The 25,260-nt window shown below is 33.1% G+C and overlaps 1 protein-coding gene across 3 annotated transcripts in view; it reads left to right on the top strand.

Moving 5' to 3' along the window:
- NEBL (nebulette) overlaps positions 1-23,663 on the top strand; it is a 458,082-nt gene extending 434,419 nt beyond the window's left edge. For all 3 annotated transcript variants that reach the window (XM_051961694.1, XM_051961696.1, XM_051961695.1), the window contains 2 exons: positions 14,057-14,163; positions 18,338-23,663. In XM_051961694.1, coding sequence (XP_051817654.1) covers positions 14,057-14,163; positions 18,338-18,514 — 284 coding nt within the window. In that variant the 3' untranslated portion in view covers positions 18,515-23,663. The remainder of the gene's footprint in view (positions 1-14,056; positions 14,164-18,337) is intronic.
- The last annotated feature ends 1,597 nt before the right edge of the window (positions 23,664-25,260 follow it).

Raw genomic sequence — 25,260 nt, 5'->3', positions numbered from 1 at the left:
CTAGACCCTATTTTGGCTCAATGTATTGTTGGTTTTTTTTTTTTTTTTTGGTTAGAATTATTTAGCTTCATTCATATTTGTAGCTGATTCACATTTACTAGGTCACCTTTTCTGTAGCCATATTTTACTTTTCCCTTCTCTTCTCCCCTCATTAAAATCTTCTTGTCCATTTTTCAGTTTTTTCTTTTTATCTCTTTGAGAACAAAAACCAAATAGGAAATAGCCTCCCTTCAAAAGTTCATAAAATAGACTTTATGAGTGAGTGTTGTAATTTTAATACTTCAGAAGATCCCCAAAATAAGCCTAAATTCACCATATTTCTTGGGGCTTGAGCCACCTTCCAGGTCTTTAGTCAATCAGTCGTGCTTCAGTGAAATGAATTTTGAGTTCCATCTATGTTTTTATTATTGCCTTAGGTTAACTACAACTATTGTTTGTTGTTTGTGCAGATGCTGAAATTAAAGTCTCTAACTTAAACTTTGGGGCCGCAAGATGGCCATGTTTTCATGTTTCTTTTATTGCAGCAGTGATCCAGCATGACAACCGGTTCATAAAAGTATACTGGGAATTTTCCCACAGATGAAATATTTTTTAACCATTGTAGAAGTAGAATAGTCTCCTATTTTTCCTAATTCCATGTATTCCTTAGTTCCTTAGTTTAGGAGGGCTGTGATACAGATGGTGGATATCCTTCAACTAAATATGTATAATAAGTCTGGATTTTGATATGGTTTCAAATTCTTTTTTTAAAAATATGTTTCTTTATGTTTTCTTTAGTTGCTAAGAGAACTCAAGCACATAACATAGCACTAAAACATCATCTTCATTATTGGTCAGTTTAAGAATATGGTTTAGAAGTGCCCCTAAATGGAATTCCAAATAATCACAAATATATTTTAATTTCCCCAATTTCTTTTGTGTGAACAAGATTACTTCTGTAGCAATAAAGGAAACTTTCTTATTAGGGAAATGGCATTAGTAAGCATGGTGATAGCTTTCATTTATGTAGTTCTTTAAGGTTTTCTATAGAGTTTTAGAATTGTAATCTCACTTCATCCTTTTGTTGTTGAGGAAATTGAGGTTCGGTGAAGTTAATCTTTTCTAGGATCATATAGCTAATATATGTTTGAGGTAGAATTCTAATCCAGGTCTTGATGATTTCCTTCTAGTGCTGTGTCTGCTCTATCATGCTGTCTTTCTACATAAAGATAGAAGAATTTTATTTTGGATTTGATTCCCCTCACTAAGCAGAGCCACAGAGAGTGACCAAGGCAACTAGACGTCATACTAGACCTGGAATCAAGAAATCCTGAATTTAAATTTGACCTTAAATATTTACTATCTTTGTAGAAGAGTCACTTAACAGAAGTTAACATTAACGGATAATGAATATAATTATTCACATATTATTCATACATTATTATTCATAATATGAACAATAGGACCTACCTCAAAAGGCTGCTGTGAGGATCAAATGAAATCAAATAATTTAATATTTGCAAAGTGTTTGGCAGGTGCCTGGTACATAATACGCATGTATCCCCCATATCATTCAGTGGAAATGATGAAAAAGTGGGACAGGGAGAGGATATGATCACTTCATTTTAGAATTTGTGAAAAAAGGAGAAAAAAGCCGGGGTAGTCTGATATTTATCCTAGGTTTGAGTAGGTCAGATTATAAATGATTCAGAGAAAGGATAAGTAGACTAAATTGGACTAAAATTCTACTTGGAAGACAGTCCAAGAAGAAGTGAGAGATCTCAAAAATGAAACCCATTCCATTGATAAGATATAGGAGGATCTATTTAAAGAGGCCAATTTTGATTCATAGGGGACTTAACACCCAGTATAAAGTTGTGAAAGTCATTTAACCTTGTTTTTGTCTGTTTCCTCGTTTGTAAAATGAGCTGAGAAGGGAATGGCAAATCACTCCAGTATTTCTTCCATGAAAATCTCAAATGGTATCATGAAACTCAGACACATCCAAAAATGACCAATCAGTAATAAGCAAAAAACAAAAACAAAAACAAAAAACAACTTTCCTGCCAGGGGAAAGAACCTTAGAATGGAAAAGATAGAATAAAGGTGGAAAGATGACAAGAGTAGATACAAAAGATGAAGAAAATATAAAAGAAAATATCTTAAGGAGATCAAATGATTTGGCCCAATTAACCTACATTTTTGATAAAGAACAACGTGGCAGTGACATCATTGAGTCATTGTTGATGACCTCTGAACAATCCAAAATGAAAGAGGAACAATATTTATCCCATTTTTACTGAAGCAAAAGAAATGAATTTGGCTAACTGCAGATCAGTAAATTTGGTTTGTTTCCTGGAAAAAAAAATCTAGAAAATATTATTAAAGGGATGATTGGTAAACACCTAGAAAAGAACATAATCATTACAAAGGGCCAGTATAATGTCATCTAGAAAAAGTCATCTGACTCTAACCCTATTTCCTTTTTGAATGGTGCTAACAGACGAGTAGATAAAGGGATTGTTGTATACCTATGTCTTGACCAAACATGTGACAAAGTCTCCCCTGCTATTCTGGTGAGAAAGATGAAAAAGGGCAGTAGGCTAGACAAAAATACAATTAGGGGATTAAAGGGTCAAAATACAAAGAGAATGATAACTGGCTTAAGTATTCTTCAGTAAAGCTGCCTGCAATCTATATTGTTCACTGTGTGACCTAATGTTTTGATCAGTGGATTGCATAAAAACAGATAGCATGCTTATTAAATTTATAAATGACATAAAGTTGGATGATACATTTAGGATTCTTTAACATTTTTATTGGCTAGAATACTGACCAAATCTAATAAGATTAAATTTAATAGAAATCAAAGTAAAATCTTCCACTTAGATTTGAAAAAAAAATCAACTTCAACAAGTACAAGATGGGATATGCCTGTGACTAGAAATTAGCGGCCCAAATTTATTTATTTTAGCATTTTTACTGGATTGAAAACTCATTATGAATCAATAATGTTATTGTCAAAAATATGTCATATGTCTTTAGACCATATTAAAAGAAAATATAGTATTTATCTGTTGCCTCTTTGAAAACTGTGCATTGTATACAGTTACTCAGTATGTGTCAAATGAATGAATGGATGATTGAATTAATAGTGGCTACCTCCATCCTATTTAAGTATATATATAACTTATTATATATTATATTATATATATATTTATATTTATTCCCCCCGCCAAGGTTTGTGTGTATTTTTATATTTATATAAATTTAATCTGGTATCCCAAAAGTCTTAGTGCAGTTTTAAACTTTAATATCTATTAATTTAATAGAAAGAATATAAAATTAATATACATAATATATAAATAGCTTCAAAGTTAAGATTTTAATAAAGTAAAAAGGTAAAAGATTTAATATAAGTAGTCATTAAAATTTAAAATGAAATTAAGACTTCTGTGTAATATATGCATATTATATTATAAATTCTATAAAACATATCACACATATATTCATGTATAATATGTATACATATCATATTACAACATATGCATATTATATATATGTTTATTTTCTCCTATTAATATAGAAATCTTTTTATATTTATAGGTTTTTAAAAATAAATATTCAAAAAGTGAAAAGGTTTAATGGTAAATTATTATCACTATTTTTAAAATGAAAAGATTTTAACGATATGTTCTATATTTTACTGCACACTTTAAAATTTGATTTTTAATGATAAGATATTATTTCTCAACATTCTTGAGATGGTCTTTCAATAACTTCATAATGTGCTAGTTCTTGCCATTTTCTTCTAAGTAGTATGCCTGGTCATTTAAAAATAATTTGTAACAACACTGACATATAGATTATCAGAAGAATTGGAAAAAAAAAACTCTAATCACTTAATATCATGATCATCTGGAGAACTCATTAATGAGGTATAATTTTCTCATGATTAAATTGCTTTAAAGTATTCATGTTCTCATATTTCACCAGAACTAACTTGCCACTTTAAAAATATTCATTATTAACAATACTCCAGAAGTACATTTATCAATTGCTTCATGTTATAAACTTGTACACAATAAATCACCCTGCTAACTCTATTTCATTTACCAAATTTACTTTAAAGTTTGGTGTGATATCATGGACTGCCATCAATTGCAGGCAACTAGGCGGGCCATAGTGCACAGAACACTGGATTTGGAATCAAGAAGACTCATCTTCATGAATTTAAATTCAGTCTCAGACACTTTTAAAATTTTAATTATTAATATTTTATTATTATAGCTTTTTATTTATAAAACATATGCATAGGTAATTTTTTAACATTGACCCTTGCAAAACCTTCTGTTCCAAATTTTCCCCTCCTTCCCTCCATCCCTCTCCTAGACAGCAAGTAGTCTAATACATGCTAAATATGTTAAAATAGATGTTAAATCCAATATATGTAAACATATTTATATAGTTATCTTGCTACATAAGAAAAATTGGATCTAGAAAGAAAGAAAAAAACCTGAGAAGGAAAACAAAAAATGAAAGCAAAAAATAACAGAAAGAGTGAAAATGCTATGTTGTGGTCCACACTCATTTCCCATAGTTCTCTCTCAGGGTGTAGATGGCTCTCTTCATCACTGAACAATTGGAACTGGTTTGAATTATCTCATTGTTGAAGAGAGCCATGTCCATCAGAATTGATCATTGTTGTTGCTGTGTATAATGATCTTCTGGTTCTGCTCATTTCACTTAGCATTAGTTCATTCTGAAATCATTCTTGTTTCTTACAGAACAATAGTATTTCATAACATTCATATACCATAATCTATTCACCCATTCTCCAATTGATGGGCATCCACTCAGTTTCCAGTTTCTAGCCACTACAAAAAGAGCTGCCACAAACATTTTTGCACATGTGGGTCCCTTTCCCTTCTTTAAAAATCTCTTTGGGATACAAGCCCAGTAAAAACATTACTGGATCAAAGGGTATACATAGTTTGATAACTTTTTGAGCATAGTTCCAAATTATTCTCCAGAATGGTTGGATTCGTTCAGTTTCATAAACAATGTATCAGTGTCCCAGTTTTCCCACATCCTCTCCAACATTTGTTGTTATCTTTTCCGTCATCTTAGCCAATGTGACAGGTGTATAGTGGTATCTCAGAGTTGTCTTAATTTGCATTTCTCGGATCAAATCATTATTTGGAACACCTTTTCATATGACTAAAAATAGTTTCAATTTCTTCACATGAAAATTGTTCATATCCTTTGACCATTTATCAATTGGAGAATGGCTTGATTTCTTATAAATTTGAGTCAATTCTCTATATATTTTGGAAATGAGGTCTTTATCAGAACCTTTGAATGTAAAAATGTTTTCCCAGTTTATTGCTTCCCTTCCAACCTTGTCTATATTCCTTTTATTTGTACAAAACTTTTAAAACTTAATATAATCAAAACTATTTTCTTATCAGTAGTGATGTCTAGTTCTTCTTTGCCCACAAATTCCTTCCTCCTCCACAGATCTGAGAGATAAACTATCCTATGTTCATCTAATTTATTTATAATCTCATTCTTTATGTCTAAATCATGAGTCAATTTTGACTTTATCTTGGTATATGGTTTTAAGTGTGGGTCAATGCCTAGTTTCTGCCATACTAGTTTCCAATTTTCCCAGAAGTTTTTGTCAAATAGTGAATTCTTGTCCCCAAAGCTGGGGTCTTTGGGTTTGTCAAACATTAGATTGCTATAGTTATTGAGTATTTTGTCCTGTGAATCTAACCTATTCCATTGATCAACTACTCTTTTTCTTAGCTAGTACCAAATGGTTTTGATGACTGCTGCTTTATAATATAGTTTTAGATCAGGTACATGTAGGCCACTTTCATTTGATTTTTTTTTTCATTAGTTTCCTTGAAATTCTTGCACTTTTGTTCTTCCAGATGAATTTTGTTGTTATTTTTTCTAGGTCATTGGGTGTCTCATTGGTGTAGCAATAAATAAATAGATTAGTTTAGGTAGTGTTGTCATGTCATTATATTTTCTCGACCTATCCAAGAGCACTTGATATTTTTCTAATTGTTTACATCTGACTTTATTTGTATGGGAAAGTGTTTTGTAGTTTTGCTCATAGAGTTCCTGACTTTCCTTTTGCAGATAGATTCCCCAATATTTATCTTATTGACGTTATTTTAAATGGAATTTCTCTTTGTATCTCTAGCTGTTGGATTTTGTTGGTGATGTATAAAAATTATGAGGATTTATGTGGATTTATTTTGCATCCTGCAACTTTGCTAAAGTTGTGAATTATTTCTAATAGCTTTTTAGTAGATTCTCTGGGGTTCTCTAAGATATCATCTGCAAAGAATGATAATTTGCTTTCCTCATTACCTACTCTAATTCTTTTAATCTCTTTTTCATCTCTGATGCTATCATTTTTAATACAACACTGAATAGTAATGGTGATAATGGGTGACCTTGTTTCACTCCTGATCTTATTGGGAATGGTTCCAGTTTATTCCCATTACATATGATGCTTACTGATGGTTTTAAATAACTGCTACTGACTATTTTAGGGAAAAATCTGTTTATTCCTGTACTCTCTAGTGTTTTTAATAGAAATAGGTTTTGGATTTTATTGAATGCTTTTTCTGCATCTATTGAGATAATCATATTTTTTGTTAATTAGGTTATTGATATAGTCAATTATGCTAATAATTGAACCAACCCTGCATTCCTGGTATAAATCCTACTTGGTCTTGTTGTATTATCCTGGGGATAATTTTCTGTAATTTCTTTCTTAAATTTTATTTAAGAGTTTTGTATCAATATTCATTAGGGAGATTGAGCTATAATTTTCATTCTCTGTTTTCTTCCTACCTGGTTTAGGTATCAGTACCATGTCTGTGTCATAAAAGGAATTTGGTAGAGTCCTTCATTCCCTATTTTTTTCAAATTGTTTATATAGTATTGGAGTTAATTTTCTTTAAATGTTTGGTAGAATTCACATGTAATTCCATCTGATCCTGGGGTTTTTTCTTAGGGATATGATTATAGATTGTTCTATTTCTTTTTCTAAAATGGAACTATTTAAGCAATTTACTTCCTCCTCTGTTAATCTGGGCAACCTATGTTCTGGTAGATATTCCTCTATTTCAGTTAGGTTATCAAATTTAATGGCATCAAGTTGAACTAAGAAACTCCTGATTATTACTCTAATTTCCTTTTCATTAGTGGAAATTTCTCCCTTTTCTTTTTTGAGACTAACAATTAGATTTTCCTCTTTCCTTTTTCTAATCAAATTTATTAAAGGTTTATTATCTATTTTGTTGTTTTTTTCATAAAACCAGCTCTTCATTTTATTCAGAATTTTTTTTTTTTACTTTCAATTTTATTACTCTCTCCTTTTATTTTTAAAATTTCAAGTTTGGTCTTTGGGGGTTTTTAATTTGCTCTTCTAGCTTTTTTAGTTGCAAGCTCAATATATTGATCTTTTCTTTCTCTATTTTATGCAAGTAAGCCTCTAGAGATATAAAATTTCCTCTTATTACCACTTTGCCTGCATCCCACAAATTTTGGTATGTTATCTCATTACTGTCATTCTTTTGGATGAAATCATTGATTGTGTCTATGATTTGCTGTTTCACCCATTCATTCTTCAGGATGAGATTATTTAATTTTCAATTACTTTTTGGTCTATTTTGCACTGGCTTTTTATTGAATATAAATTGTATTTCATCATGATCTGAAAAAAATGCATTTACTATTTCTGTCTTTCTGCATTTAATTTTGAGGTCTTTATGTCTTACTATATGGTCAAATTTTGTATAGGTTCCATGGATTGCTAAAAAGAAAGTATACTCTTTTCTGTCTCCATTCAATTTTCTCCAAAGATCTATCATACCTAACTTTTCTAGTATTCTATTTATCTTTTTAATTTCTTTCTTATTTATATTGTTGTTTGAGCTATCTAGTTCTGAGAGGGCAAGGTTGAGATCCCTTACTATTATAGTTTTGCTGTCTATTTCTTCTTGTAGCTCTCTTAATTCTCCTTTAGGAATTTTTATACTCTACCACTTGGTGCATATATATTTAGTATTGATATTTCTTCATTATCTATGGTATCCTTTAGCAGAATATTGTTTCCTTCCTTATCTCTTTTAATATCAAGTTCTGCTTTTGCTTGATCTTAGATCAGGATGGCCACCCTTGCTTTTTTTACTTCACTTGAAACATAATAGATTCTGTTCTAGCCTTTTACCTTTACTCCATATGTACCACTCCACTTTAAATTTGTTTCTTATAAAAAACATATTGGAGGATTCTGGCTTTTAATCCAGTTTGCTATCCACTTCCGCGTTGTGGGAGTGTTTACCCCATTCACATTTATAGTTAAAGCTACTAATTCTGTAATTCCTGCCATCTTATTATCCCTAGATTATACTTTTCTATTTCCTTTTCCCCTCCCCCCAGTATTTAACTTATAAGCACCCCTTGCCTCAAGCAGCCTTTCCCCTTTAGAATCTCTCTCCCTTTAGATTCCCTCCCCCTTTCTTATAACTTTCCCCTATTATTTTTGTTTTCCTTTCTATTTAGCCTATCCCTTCTCCATTTTGCCTTTCCCCTCCCACTTTTTCATAAGGTGAGAGAAGTTTCTCTGTATACCAGATATGTCTAATATTTTCTCTTTGAGTTAAATCTGATGAGAGTAAGATTCACATAATGTTTGTCCCCCTTCCTTCTTTCCCTCAAATATAATAGGTTTCCTCTGCCTCTTCCTGAGATGTACTTTCCCTCATTTTACTTCCACTTTCCCCTTTTTCCTGGTACAATCCCCTTTCCACCTCTAGTTCCTTTTTTATATTATAATAGCAAAATCAAATTACATATGCACTCTCTATGTATACCTATAACAGAAATACAATTCTCAAGAGTTCTTTTTACCTTTTTATACTGCTCTTGAATTTTTTGTTTTGCTCTGGTCTTTTCATCAGAAATAAATGGAATTCACCTGTTTCATTGAATGCCCATCTTCTTCCCTGCAAGAAAATGATCAGTTTAGCGGGGTAGTTTATTCTTGGCTGCATTTTCAGAATATCAGATTCCAGGTCCTTCAATTCTTTAAGATGGATGCTGCTAGATCCTGAGAAATCCTTATTGTGGCTCCTCAATATTTGAATAGTTTTTTTTTTTTTTTTTTCTGGCTGCTTGTAATATTTTTTCCTTGGTACAACAGTTCTAAACTTTAGCCATGATATTCCTTGAAGTTTTAATTTTGGGGTCTCTTTCAGGAGGTGTGACTTCTTTCAATAGCTACTTTTTCTTCTAATTTCTTCTAATTCATCAGGGCAGTTCTCTTTGATGAGTTTTTGAAAAATAGTCCCTAGGCTCTTTTTTTCATTATGTTTTTCAGGAATCCAATAATCCTTAGATTGTCTCTCCTAGATCTGTTTTACAGGTCAGTTGTTTTTCCAAGTAGGTATTTTACTTCTCTCTCTCTCTCTCTCTCTCTCTCTCTCTCTCTCTCTCTCTCTCTCTCTGTCTTTTGTTTTGCTTGATTGATTCTTGATGTCTCATCAAGTAATTTGTTTCCATTTGTTCAGCTCTGATTTTTAATGAATTATTTTCTTCATTTTTTTTAACTTCTTTTTATATTTGTCCAGTTGAGTTTTTAAATGAGTTGTTTTGTCCTATGGAATTTTTTTCCATTTCACAAATTTAGTTTTTTAATAAGTTATTTTCTTTTTTCCATTTCAAAAATTCTGTTTTCCTGGGTATTATTTACCTTTTCCAATTCAGAATTCTGTTTTTCAGGCAGTTGTTTTCTTTTTCCATTTTGTCAAATCTATCTTTTAATGAGTTATATGCCTTTTCCAAACCCCCTTGCAAAGTTTTCCTTTCTTTTCCCCATTTTTATTCTAGCTCTCTTTTGAGATTCTTTTTAATATTTTCTAGGAGAGCCCTGTCTGATGGGGATCAGGTTATATCACCCTTTGGGGCTTCATCTGAGAATTCTCTTTGCTTTTTTACTCATTTAAAAAAAAAATGTTAGGATCTGCTTTTAGGGCAGGGAGGTTTTCCAAGGCGGCCAAGTGACTAGGATCATGCTGACTCACTCCAAGAGCTGGGTGGATGTGGCCAGGTCCCATGAAACTCTGTCTTTCTGGGGTTTTCTATTTATCTTTAGTGTTTGTGTTGGATGTTTTATACCTTCTCTGATCTACATGTTTGTTAGCCAGGGCAGAGTAGCCAACTCTGTAGATTCCTCCTTGTAGATTCTCTGTTGTGCAGAGTCTGCATTGCCCCATGGAGATCAGGCACTGCCCCAGGACACAGCGTGGGCTGGCATCCTGCGCCTAGCCACCTCTTCCCACACCCAACTGAAACAGACTTTTCTGGTGATCTTTGAAATGGTCTTTTGCTGGTAATTTGCTGCACTGCCAATATTTGCAGATTCTGCTGGTCCAGAGCTAATTCAGAGGCTGGATTTCATAATTAATGTGGGGGGGGTAGTAGTAGAAGGTCAGAAAGAAATGTATGTCTTCTCCACCATCTTGGCTCCAGCCCCACCCCCACCCTCAGTCTCAGACACTTACTGGCTGTCTGATACTGAGCAAGACACTTAACTCTGTTTGCCTCAGTTTCTTCATCTGTCAAATGATCCAGGAAAGGAATTATGAAACCACTCTAGTATCATGGACAAGACATGAAGAATCAGAAATGACAGAATAGCAACTATCAGTTGTATATATAACATCCATCTCACTAATGTTCTTAACATTAATGTGAAGGACAACAAAGGCTTTCATTATAGGTAACTGAAAATGTGCTTCTACATACACATATAGATCCCCCATCTCCCCTCATACTGTTCCTTTAGATTTTTGACATGTATAACAAGGTTTGTTTTTTTGATTCTGGAGTATTACAGTGAATGGGAGCTGAGGCTTTCTAGTTTAATATATACATGGCAGAGAATCTGTTTTACATCTTTGAGAAATGGTCAACCCTTATAAAGATTTATAGTGATAAGTGGGGAACCTACCTCTACCTTAAGGCATCCCATTCCACTTTGTCATTGTTCTCATTTTTTTAGGAAATTTTTTATGTGTTACTGAAGTCTGCATCTTTGTAACTTCTACTTATAATGTATAGTGCTAGCCAAGAAGACCACATAGGACTATTCTAAACCATTTTCACGTGATATACAGCCTTTCAATGCTTGAATAGAATTCTCATATCTTGCCCAGGCTAAACGTTTTAAGTTCCTTTTATCAGATCTCTTTTGAAAGATTGCAAGGCCCTTCAATATGCTGTATGCTCCAGATTAATATTATTTTTCCTAAAATGTGGTACTTAATACTGAATATAATATACCATATATAATCTGACTAGTACAGATTTCAGGGGGATTTTGTTCTAAATGCTCTTCTATTTTTAGTTTGGGGTTCCCTCACTCTTGATTCCATTTATTTTCAGCCTCCCATACATGCAAAAAAATTTTTTTGGATGAACTATTGTATACTCAAGTCTGTCCTATACCTTGAGTTGAGTTTTTGAACTTTGAAATGTAAGACTTGAAATTAACCCCTATTGGATGCCCATCAATTGGGGAATGACTGAACAAACTGTGGTATATGAATGCAATGGACTACTATTGTTCTGTCAGAAATTGTAGGCAAGCAAATTTCAGAGAAACCTGAAAAGACTTATATGAACTGATGCTGAATGAAGGGAATAGAAGCAGGAGAATATTGTGCACAGTAACACTAACATTGTGTGAGGTTAGACTTGTAATAGAAATTGACATCCACATTCAGAGGAAAAACTATGGAGACAAAGCAGATCAAAGTATACTATTTTCTTTTCTTTTTTATTTCTTGTGGTTTTTTGCTTTTGTTCTGATTTTTCTTTTACAACGTGACTAATGTAACAATGTGTTGAACATGATTGTACATGTATAAAATATATCAGATTGCTTTTTGTCTTGGGTAAAGAGAGAGAGAAAATTTTGGAACTCAAAATCTTAAAATTGAATTGAATGAATATTGAAAATTATCTTTACATGTATTTGGGAAAAATGATATTAAGTGAAAAATTAAAAAAAGAAATTTGCCCCATTAAAATTTATCTTCAATCGATTGATAAGAATTGGCTGAAGAATTGACAAGTGCTTCTTGTATACTAGGTACTGTAATAGACTCTGGAAATGCAAATAGAAATATTTAAAAGTCCCTCTCACCATAAGATTATAGTATACTGAGGTATATGTTTGTGTATGGGGGTGGGGTGGGGATACAACATGTTAATGGATGAGTAAATTCTAGATATATAGAAAATAAATTTGGCTGGATGTGGTGGCACAAAACTGTGATCCCTATTACTAGGTGAGGCTGAAGTTGGTGGATCACTTGAGTTTGAGAATTTTGAATTTCAGAAAGGCTAAAACCATTCCAATCCATTGTCTGTGTGGTTTGGCAATAATATGATGAATCCCGGTAAATGAAGTTTCACCTAAGCAAGGTGAGCCAATTCAGGACAAGTTAAAGCTTCTAAACCATTAGGATTGAGTTCATAAATGTCTGTTGTACTTTCAGTCTGGGTGACATAGGCTAGAAAGAAAAAGAGGAAAAAAGGAAGGGAGGGGAAACAGGAAAGGAAGGAAGGAAGGAGGAAAGAAAAAAGAAACGAAGGAAGGAAACAAACAAGCAAATATGGCATGCAGTGGGAAAATTATTTCAGGGTATATGTGGGGAAAGGAACTAACAACTGGGAAAATAGAAAAATCCTGTTGAAAGGAAAACCTTTGATGTATTTGATTTTGTCCAACATATTAGGAAATTTGTTTGAATCCTGAATACATCTAGGGAGAGTAAGCTAGCTATTTTTTCCAGCCTGGTGTCATTTTCAGATCAAGATTCTTTCATGTATGAAGGGCTCACACATGACATTTTAGAACACGCATATGATACAGTATAAAACATCAATTTGAAATTTTGCTAAAATTCTAATAAAAGTGGGTAAAAGTAGAGGCAGAGAGATGATTAATGATGGCAGAATTTTTTCTGAATTCTGTTAGTTTCTCTAGAATTTGATGTCCTTCAGAGTCATATTTCTTGAATTTCATTTTTTTAATAGTGCCGAGAATCCTAAAAATTTTAGCACAGTTTTAGGATATAAGCACTTCTAACTTTGGGTCACCCTGACTATGAGCTAAGCCAATAATTTGATTAATGAAAGGGAGAAAGGAGGAAGACATGGTTATGAGCTTAGTAAACACTATTCTAATTAAATTGGGAGGGGAATTCCTAGGAAATTTAAAAATGTTTCTAGAATTTTTAGTAATTTCAGTTTGCGTAGATGCCATAATTAGGTTGAATTTACATAAAGTTTAGGCATTCAGGCAATTACTTTACCTAATTAGTGGGGAAAGATGAATAAGAAATAGAAATACACAGGATGAGAAAATCCGGAATGATTGCAGTCTATATCAGTAAAGGAAATATGTACTGATGCAGTTGATGATTTTTCAAAGAATCTAAGTAATTTAAGTAAAACCTCACAAAACCACAAGTATCTGCTTTTTCCTGAATCATTTATTATTTCCAGGAGACTGATATTCGATGTAAAGCACTTCTTTTAAATGGAGAAGACTTGTAATTGACTAAGACACTCACATCACTGTTAATAACTGGAATAGTAATCAACTAATCCATAGAGATGCTAGTGACTGGCAATTTTGAGAATGACCATTTATCTTTATCTGAGAAGTAAGATGTAAAATTAGCCCATGCTTCCTGGTGGGTTGAATTATATCTATTTCGAATGTTTTAAAATCTTTTCTTTAATCCAGTTAACATAATTTATGAGCTTGACTTCACTATTTGTGTTTGATATATTAATCTGAAGAGAACATCTAAGTACGACTATTCTAGTAACATATCATCACTGAAAATGGCATTTCATCTCTGAAGCAGCTTTCATTGTTGGTTGCTGATGAAGAAGTTACCTGAGGACTCAGGAAGGATGTTTTGAAATCCTCTGTAATGATTTCTTTTGTATGTGTGTGTTTAATATGCAGCCCCTGTACTTCCTGGGGCCTACCAACAAAGCCAGTCCCAAGGCTACGGGTATATGCATCAAACCAGTGTGTCATCTATGAGATCAATGCAGCACTCGCCAAATCTGGTATGTATATAACTTATAAATTCATGAATTTACTCATTCTTCTTTTTAAAATAGATATTAGCCTACTTTGGTCTTTAGTCTTGGCATGCATGCATTGGCTAAAAGAAAAAAAAAGTACTTGCTAATCTCAATTTAAATTTAAATTAAATTGGGTAACAAATGACTGAATATTACTGGGAAGAGGAATATCTGCTCTTCTTATCTCTTTATTATTCAGATGTTAAAAGCATGGATTTGCTGAATCAGAAGGAATTTTAGGGATAAACCAACCTCTTAACCACTGTAGAAATCCTTTCTACAACATTTTTGAATCATGATCATGCAATCCTTCTTTTTTGGGGACACTTTTTCAAAATTCATTTTATGATTTTATCTTCAGTTAACCCTAATGTTTTGGTTTTAGAAATACATAATCCCTGAACATGTTTAATTTATATCAAATTGTTTGCTGTCCTGATGAGGAGAGAGGGAGTGGAAAGGGAGAAAAATTTCGAGTACAAAGTTTTGCAGTGCTGAAATGTTGAAAACTATCTTTGCATGTATTTGGAAAAATGAAATGCTATTTATTAAAAAAAAGAAATTGTAAAAAATAAAAGAAATATGTAATTCCTTATTATTGGAAATGAGAACTGGGAATTTTCACCTGAGAAATTATCACAGATTAACTTTGTCATTGTATCAATAAGAGTACAGAATCAATACTGTGTAAATTTGGATAAGACTCAGCCACTGAAAATTTGACACAATTTTTAAAAAATGTAGACATTTGCCTCATTTATGTTTATGATGTATGTCCAAGTAAGCCTTTCTTTTTAATAGATTCTATTGGGGACACTTTGAATGATAAAAAGCTTTTTACATTTTCAAGTTCAATAAAGTGATTTAATTTTTTTTGTGTGTGTGTGCATAGAGTGTTGTTTAGTTATGGAAAGGGGATAGAATACTTAGAGAAGACATCATCCCTACTCTTGTGGTATTTATAGCTTAGTGGTTTTTGTTTTTGTTTTTTTTTGTTTGTTTGTTTGTTTTTGTTTTTTTTGAGGTAGCCTGTTTTTTAACTCATTGCAAAACACCCTTCTTTATAGCAAAATACCTTCCTTATACTCAGCTGAAATTCCTTGATAAATGATATATTTTGTTCAAATTAATATAGGTAATCTTAAGATTAATTGGCCATTGTTAGTCTTAGCCAACATTAGCAACTAGATAGAGTAGATAGAGTGCTTTGGCTGCAGTCAGAAAAACTCATCTTTCTGAGTTCAAATCCAGCCTCAGACATTTACTAGCTGTGCAACCTGAGCAAGTCACTTAATCTGCTTTAATCTCTTCATCTGGAGGAATGACCTGAAAAAGGAAATGGTAAACCACTCCAGTATCTTTGCCAAGAAAACCTCAAATGGGGTCAGGAAGAGTTAGACATGACTGAAAAAATGACTAAACAACCTAACAAAAGCATTAGCCAAATTTTTTATTTTAGCCATGACAAAGAGAATAAAATTCATTTTAAAAATACTTGCTATACCATGGGTTCAGTTATATTACCTTTTTCAGGATACAAAGTCTTTATTGTCTCTATCATTGGGATCTAAAAACTTTCCAGGACAACTTTACTTTTAGTCTCTTGACACCAACTTTTCAAAAGACTTCTACTTGATGAACCTTAGTCAGTTGATCCAGAATGAGTCTGAGTGAAGCCCATGAAGAAGTGATGTGGGACAACTGAGGGACAGGAAAAGTGACATGGTATAAAGATCCTAGGACTTGAAGTCCAGAGAGTTGTGGATTAAAATTCCAAATCACTTAATTATTCTAAGCCTCAGTTTCCTGATCTATAAGTGAGTGGGTTGCACCCACACTATCCATCTCACTGGGAAAAGATGAAGATCAAAGAAGATTTTATATTGACCTATCTGTCCATTTGTCTATTTGGTAAATCACTTTTGCTTGAAAAGTGACATTGATATTGGAAAATTAGGAAGAGGTGTGTGGGTGGGGGAAATACAAATCATTTCTCGTTGGGGTCCTAGAACAGTTTGAAATGCTTATGGGGCAGATTGTTCAAATTGATTTGATATTTGGTGACTTGAGACTGGACCTGAAGGAATCTGAGGCTGCATATATAGAATGATAATTATCTATATGTAAATGATAATTGAGCCCACTAAATGGGAGCATTTATAGAAAAAAAAAGGGCCCAGAACAGAGTCTTGTGTGATACTCACAGTTGGAATATGAAGGAAGATTCAGTAAAGGAGATTGTGAGTGATCACCTAAAAATGGAGCACCAAGAAAAAAGCAGAGTCACAAGAACAACAAGCCAGAAAGAGAAGAGAGAATCCAAGAGGAGTGATATGTCAATGGTGAAATCAACATTGTGAGGTGTTGGAGAGTGATCAAGAAGTTGGGGCCTGAGGAAAAAGTCATAATATTTGGCAATTCATAGCTCACTTTGGAAAGAACTTTCAATTGACTGAGAAATCTGAAACCAAACTTCAGAGAGCTTGGGATAGAGGGAGAAGAGAAAAAGGGGAAGTACTATGGAGAAGAATTTTTAAGCAAAGCCCAATATACTATTGGCAAAGCAGACACTGAATAAAAAATTGCTTCCTAATCCCATTATCTTGATGAAAAAAATTTAAAGCTAGTAATAGTAAAAATATTAACTACTAATATTTAGATGACTCTTTAAGGTAGACACTTATATCCTACTTTAAAGTTAAGAAAGCACTTTATATATAGTATCTCATTTGGGAATGGGAAAGTGTTTATTTTTTCCTGTTTTTTTTTTTTTTTTTTTTTTTTGAGAGGGTTCTGCATATCTCAAGGAACAGAATTTCTAGCTCACCTATTTTGAATTCACATTTTACTATTCTAGCTGTTGGGCTTAAATCATTTTATTTATTCTTTTCTGTTGGGCTTAGATCATCTTAAATATTCTTTGAATCTCATGCCTCTAGCATAGTTATTGGTACCTTGCAACCACTAATAAATGCTTGTTCAATTGAAATTGAGTCCTGTATATTTTAAAACAACTGTTCAGGTTGACACTAGTGAAGAATCATGCTAGACCCCAGGGAAATGTCACGTCTGCCAGGTTGCAAGGTTCTGAGTCTGCAAATATTGACTCTCTGGTTTGATCTGGCATAGAAATGATTCTACCTGAAATGACTAGAAATGCCTTCTTTCTGTGATAGTTTAGATATCATTAGAGGTAATTATAACTTATTAAATAAAGTTCTAGACTTGGAGACAGAAAAATCTTGATATGGATCACCCTTCTTTAGGTGTGACCTTGGGCAAATCAACTCATATCTCTGAACCTCAGTTTCCTAATCTATAACACTAAAGAGGACATACCTGTATCATCTAACTTGCAGGTTTGTAATAAAGCTAAAGTGAATTCATGTTTGTAAGCTTTAAAATTCTCTATGTGTAGGTTATTAGTAGTAGTAATAATGAGAATAGGATAGTGATATCACAGCAGTATCTTCCAGTAAAATGTTATTTTAAAGACTACTTCCAAGAAAAGTCTTACTCCCATGCTATTGGGAGATGACCCTGAATTTACAAAAGTTATGTCAGCAGAGAACATGCTTCAGCAACTGAAACGAGCTCCAGAGCAAGAAAATAAAGCAAGTTTAAATTCAGGCAGGCCTGGCAGTAACCTGTGGGTCTTGAGAAAAAGGGGAGTTGCCTTTTAATGGTCATAGCAACAGATAGAGTGTTTCACTAATGGTGAAAAGGAATTATAGTTGGGTGAGGATAACTTTTTCATTGGTGAAATCCCAATATAGTGCTTAGTAAAGCAAAACAACTGGTATTTATATGGTGTGTTAAAACTTGCATAACTACACACACACACACACACACACACACACACACACACAGTGCCCCAAAAGAACACTTTAAAATTTTAATAGCTTAAATAGTGTGTCTTTGTTGTCATTTGGCAGCAGCCTTGTGAGATAAGACCCATGGGTATTATGATCTCCATTTTATGGATGAGGAACCTGAGTCTTAGAAATATAAAGTGACTTGCTTGTGGGCTCTGGAGCTTCTCAGTCCAGCTAATATTTGAACCAGGGCTATTTCCTGACTTCCAAGTCTTTTGCTTGATCCATCTATGATTTTAACTATTGTTACTCAGAGAACATCCCTTCTTTTCCATTAACAGAGGACCTATCGTGCGATGTATGATTACAGTGCTCAAGACGAAGATGAAGTTTCCTTCAGGGATGGTGACTATATTGTCAACGTGCAACCCATCGATGATGGATGGATGTACGGCACTGTGCAGAGAACTGGGAAAACTGGAATGCTTCCAGCCAACTACATTGAGTTTGTTAACTAATTCTTTCTCCTCCTTCCCTTTTGAGCTTTATTCTAATATATTCTAAAATCTAACCTTTTTAAAAAAGATGGAAAATACTTTTAAGACCACTTATTAGCTATTTTATCACTGAGATAAGTCAGCCCTTAAACTGAAAAATAGACACACAGGTCCCAGGAAGAAAGAACGGGCTTTCAGCCAAAAGCAGTCAGTCATTCCAAAACCTAACCAAGTTAACAGTGACTGGATATTTGGTGCTGTTAACTGTGTTAATGATTTCCTCTGATTGGCTCTTGATCCCTTGTGTAAAATGCACTTTTCTGGTATTGAAAAGAGGCCTTGCTTCTCCCTCTCATCAGAAAAGTAAAAGAAACTTCTTAGCTGTCACTCTAGCATCACGAGAGATCCAGTCCATTAACGTAATAATAGCACATCCAGTAATCTCTGAGCTGTTTAAATTTAGACTCATAAGGCAGGTATCAAATCAAGTTGTTATCATTCAGTTGGGTATTTTTAAGGACTGGCAGAGAACAGTTTGGTTAAAATCACATTGTCTTATCCAGTAGCCATAGGGGTAAAGAAAATTTTGCTCACACAATAAAAAAGATTCTCATATTCCTCAGCACAATGGCATCTGTGGTCTCCATATGCATTCCCAGGTGTACCCCTCTCCTCCACTTATATTTGATAGGCCCAACTGGTTAAGACTCTCTTTCTGCTTTCTATTATTTACCCTCTAAATCTATTCAGGGAAAGGAATATAATATTTGCTTGGCCTCATAAAATATCAAGGCCAAATAACTCTATAGCTATTCTGCAAAGACCTAAATTCAAATGCTGCTTATTTTCCTTCCCTAATCTTCTTTACCTTGATTACCCCAGGCAGGCTTAAGCTTATGTACCATATGCAGTTTTACTGCATAGCCCATAACCATGTTTATTCCTGTCATAACAGCCAAGTTCATAGCTGATTAAAAAAACACCCTGTTTGCCAGCTCATCAGAAAAAAATGCATTTTAAAAAGTTGCTTGAGATTATTCTGCTGTGCTGCATTCTAATTTTGAAGAAGTTACAACCTTAGGAAATAGATTTATATTCTAGTAAATAAATAATTTAGATATTCCTTGAGCAGTTTTCACTTACATGCTTCTATATTAAGGGGAAAAAAGACTAACAGGATCCAGTTGAATTTGAATAAAATGTATTGAAAATTGTAAAAAAAAAAAAAGTTAATGGAAAGACAGATTCTGTTTAGCATATAATAAATGAGTAGTTCTCATTTGGCGTCTGGCATGAAAATTCAGCAACCTAAACTGGTTACATAAAAAATTCTCTTTCTACATTGTATTATATATCTCCTTTAAATCTAAATCTGGATGGTATGTGTATGGGAAAATAAGAAATTCATTAGAGTTTTTCAGCATAGACACAATGAGTTGCTCATTAGCTGAGGAGAGCTCATGAAGATTCATTTTTTTCCCACAGAGAATGAGTAGAAACTCCCATCAAATTAATCCTACTCTTACCTGAGGGTCACTGTGTCATGAGTTCAAAAGCTGAATGGAGGAGAAAAGGTGTGGATACACACACCCATATTATTTTTTTTTCCTGATTTTGTAGTTTATTGTCATCTGAAGTGAGATTATGCACAAAGGACATCTGGATTTTTTATACAAGTGCAGAGCTTTGTTTAATGCTTCTTTTTTAAACTTTCCAAATATTTAGTAAAATTTACATTACTTAGAGGGAATATTTGTAGCACAGAATATAATGAAAAAGTTAAAGTAACCATAAGCCTGAAACAAATGTCTTGCAAAAAAATCTTGTGGGGCCAAAGCTGTCCATCAATACTGTATACCTTTGAAGATCTATTATTGTCTTACTTTGGGGAGGAGGTGGAACTAAGAAATCAATAAGCTATATTATAATCAAATTGTGTTTACATGATATCAATAAGACCTGAAAAGTGAAAATTTCAGTCAATCAGGCTTATTTTGAATGGGGGTTGGGGTGATAATAACATTATTTAATAATGGATGTGACTTTTTCTTCATCATTGATTTGGAAAGTTATTTAACAGAATCAATGTAATCAACTAGTTGTTTTGGGGGGTTATTAAGGAACAGACTAAGGAAAACCTAAATATATAATTGAATCAAAGAATATTCTTTGACAAAAACCTAATTTAAAGGCAATAAGCCTTTTCACTTCCATTTGATTTTTAAGTAAATTTGTAAGTTTCAAGGCACAAGTTAGGCCATTTTCTGTGATAAGGTTAAAAAAAGCATTTGGTGATTGCAATTTCAAAATAAGCATAAGATGGCTATAATTTTTACAAACCCCATATATAGAATGTTCATGGAAAACTGAGTTTGTGATAATTAGAATCAGGACTACAAAGTAGAAACAATATTTTATATTTATTTTGTGGTGTCAAAACTCAAATTTAGAAAATCTATACATGTCCACATAGTGTTCTATTTCTGAACTTCACATAGTATCTGTACATCAATGAAGATACTTATGCTTCATATAGTACTAACCAATAGTAATTAATTAAGAGGCAAGCTTCAACACTGAACTAATTGGCAGTATTGTAGATGAGGAACAACAAGATAATGTATACTCTGAAGATCACAATTCATTATTGTAATTCATGGGTTCACAATCTTGTTTTGTTGCTAAGTATCTCTGAAATAGGAGGAACACTAGAAACATATCTTGTACCAAAGCACCATTTCTATAGTATCATGGTTTAAAAAATATATATATATTCTATGTGTTCTTATATGATTCTTTATTATAGGGTGGCAACACCTCCTACCCCATCCTACTCCAACTTGTTGAAATCTCTCGCATAAAGCACTGACAGCAAAAGATCAAAGTTAAGAATTAAAATTTGTTTTGTCAAGTCAAAGGGACTGCACCATACCAAAAAAACAAAATAAAAAGGATGAATGTCCTTGTCTTTCTAATTATGGGATATTTGCAAGAGTGCTAAAAGCAGCTAGTCTAGTTTGATGCATTTTTAAAGGTTTCCAAGAACAACAAGAAGAACAAACATTCAAAACTGTGTGTGAATCATTTTTCTCTTGAGAGTGATGTTAATGAAAATGTATTTCTTCTGTTGTAAGGTTTTGTAGTACACATTTTTACTAATTCTTATCTAGGAAAGCTTTCTATTTTTAACCTGTGGTAAACTGAATTCTTCTTTGTCATCTTGTTATCATCAACTCTAATGAGCAGCATAATCAGTTTGTGGTGTTGGGATCCATATCTCATGTCCCATTGAGCTCAGAACATACAAAAAGTATGTAAGCACAATTCTCAGAACCCATCTTGTGTAGACCTACTATTTTAGCAGGTCTTTACTCAACCTCTGTTTTTGTTTTTCTCATCAATTAAGTGAAGTGACAAACTTAAAAAAAAAGTGTATTATATTGCTTGTTTTTTTTTTTTTAAACCACAGACTAAATCTGTCTTCGTTGTGCTTCAATGCGTTCCAAGGATTGGGAAAAGTTCCTTCTCAAAGAGGCAATGGAATGATTAAAATTGCCCCTCTATTTTAGGCTCATTCACATCCACTGAAATGTTTTAAGTGCAAAGATAATTTGTTACCCTTTAAATGTGTGTTACCTTTTTAAAAGCACACATGTATAAAGATGGAGAGAGAAGATAAGATTTTATTACATATTTAATAAAATGGGTGCCTTGTTGCTTACTCCCTTTTGTCCACATGGCCTTTGAAAGAAAACAAGCAAGCTTCTGTTGCCAATTCTTCAGGAATGCTCATATCATATATGATTTGTATTTTTAGGAAGTGGGAAGCTGTCAAGAAAAGAGAGCTATCTTTGCCATTCAACCATATTAGAATTAATAAATAATTGCATTTCACTATCAGAAGATTCAAATTCATAAAAATGAAAGAGCATTTAAAAACTCTTCCATTTTTTCCCTTGAGAGTTCCTTGGGGAATCAAAATATCTATAGTTCTTTATAACACAAAGGTTAAATTTAGATCTGGGGATTTTTAGTATCTCCCAGACAAAAGAATTATGAGGCACAGGCATTTGACAGAATTAACACCAGGAGAAGAAAATTATTTTGTTAGCTCATTGTTTATTCAACTGTTTGCCTCTAAGAATCTAAAACCTGTAGAAATAGGTAGACATATAAATGTTGCTATATTATGACTGTCCTGAGTAACATGAAGTATGGAAACAAAAAACTTTAGTTAAGTATTGTCTTAGTAGTAAAATGTATTAATTAGGTTTAAAATGCTAAACGAAAGTAGTTCTTTGAAGTACTCTATGCCCCTCAGGGCTCTTTGTAAGCAATTTCCAGCTACTGGTGATCTAAAAAGCTAAGACTTTAGATAAGCTGTAGCAATTATTCCAAGATGCTTTCTACAGGAACCCCACGCCACAAGTCTGAAAGAAGCCTCAGGACCATCTGCTCTCCCTCAAACTCTGTGATTCACTTCAATATATTTGTGGGGATTTCACATGTTTTTTGTGTCTGATATACAATATACAGTTTGCATACTAGACTTAAGTTGTAATCCATTTGCGATTGAGAATGAATTGTTTTGGAAGATGAAAGGATATTGCATGACAATCATTACTTGGGTTTTGCACTGGATGGGTTTCTGGACCATCAGAAAATAGCAATGAATGTACTGTTGACATGATGTAGAAATTATAAGTTGTTGGTTTTTGCCATGTGATATTAAAAAAAATTAGTAAAAAGGAACTGGACAGTTTGGCTTATATTTGCTTAAAAGTATGTAGAATTTGAGTTTGTTATGTTGCTTTTTTTTTTTTTCCAAAAACTGTATCTGCTTAAAAGGTATGTAGTTAAGAATAAACGATGTTTATTGAATGGAGGGACTTACAGAATGATGTCACATGTGGACATAATTTGGCCTTTGTCATGCAGATTGTTAACACCAGCTATTAAAATATATTTTAGTAGAAATGCTTTAATTCACGTTCTTTTCCCTTTACACTGTGAATCTTAAAACCCTGATGGACTACAACATCGTCATTCTAACCCAAATATTAACCTATGCAAACTAGATCACGTTTCATTTGATGTCACAGTGAATGTAATATGATATTTTTTCCCTGCCTAATATGCAATGGCATTAAAAACAAATGGTTGAGTCTCACATCATGTATGTTCATTGTGGTCACTGATTGCATTCTTCAATGCAACTCTTGTCATTGGGATCTGTTTAGGAGCAAAACAACAGTTATTTGAATTGGTTGATAAATTGTTAAAATGAGATATACATGTTTTCTGAAGCTCCAGCTTACTTACTTTGAGTGTTTTCCTCAAGTATAATTGTAAAAATGCCCTCACTTCAGGGTATGGATATTCTTTTCTCCATTCTGTGTTTGTGAAACTTTATAAAAGCATTAATTTTCCATCCCTACACATCTAGTTTGCTTAAATAAATGCAGGTAATGATGAAATGGGGTCTGCTGCTTGACTGTCACATTGGGAGACACGATAATGACTTATTAGGTTTTAACGTAACTCATTTGAGCCATTAATCGGGTATGAGAGGTGGACATGATGGTTCACATGGCACCAATGAGTTATAGGTACACATAACACTAGTTAATTACTTTAAAAGGTCTTTTCCAATTAAGATGTAGTTATAAGGAATCACCACGGTTCTTTAACAAATACAGCATCTCTTTGCAACAGCAATGAATACTACAGAAATGCAGTGTTGTGCTTAGCATTGTTATTTTTGCTTCAGTGTTTACTTACCAGTATCATGCTTGATTAAATTTCATTTTTTCGTATTTACTTAAGGATAAAACCAATTTATAGCAAAGAACAGAAAGAAGAGATCAAACATATGAGTAGAGTAACACTATGATACTCTCATTATGTGGTGTTCCATTTGTCAAATGGAATTATTATTGTTTTTTTCTCTGATTTCGCTATGATTTAAAAAGCTAAATGAATACTTAGGAACTCTTTTATTCTTTTCACCTCAATGCATTTTCATTTGGTAGTATATGACTCAGGACAACATGATGAACTGAAAAACTGGATTTGAAGTCAGAAGATCTGGGTTCAAATCTCAGTTCTTCCATTTGGTGAACTTGGGCAAGTTACTTCAATGCTTTGAGATTCATTTTCTTCATGTGTAAAATCAAATAGTCTTTAAGACCCCTTCCAATTCCAAATCTGATGAACTTTTGAATACTGAACTGATGAATTATTCAGATAAATCTCAGCATAATCTGACTTAAACTCCTTGTTTAAGAGGTGCAGTGGATATAGTGCTGGGCCTGGAGTCGGGAAGACTCATCTCCTAAGTTCAAATCTGGCCTGGTATTTCCTAGTTGTATGATTCTGGCAAGTCACTTAATCCTCAGTTTTCTAATCAGTAAAATGAGCAGGGGAAGTAAATGCAAACCACTCCAGTATCTTTGGATACCTCAAATGAATTTATGAAAAGTCATACACGACTGAAACAACTCAATGATAACAATAACATTTTAGAAAGCAAATCTCAGTTATCATATTTAGGAAGTATATTCATTCTTTTAATAATAGCAGTGTCCAAAAATACCGATGTTGACATTACCATTGTAAAACATAGTTTTTAATTGGGGGAATAATAAATTTCCTCCTGCAGCCCTTTTTGCTATATTTTTTCCAATGTAGTTGTCTTGCAATTCCTGCACTATAGACAGCTAGACAGCATGGCATGCATGGAATAATTTTTATGGAACATTAAAGAA

This window comes from Antechinus flavipes, chromosome 5 (genome assembly GCF_016432865.1).
Source record: "Antechinus flavipes isolate AdamAnt ecotype Samford, QLD, Australia chromosome 5, AdamAnt_v2, whole genome shotgun sequence".
In the NCBI taxonomy this organism is placed as follows: domain Eukaryota; kingdom Metazoa; phylum Chordata; class Mammalia; order Dasyuromorphia; family Dasyuridae; genus Antechinus; species Antechinus flavipes.
This window is presented reverse-complemented; position numbering and strand designations above follow the sequence as displayed.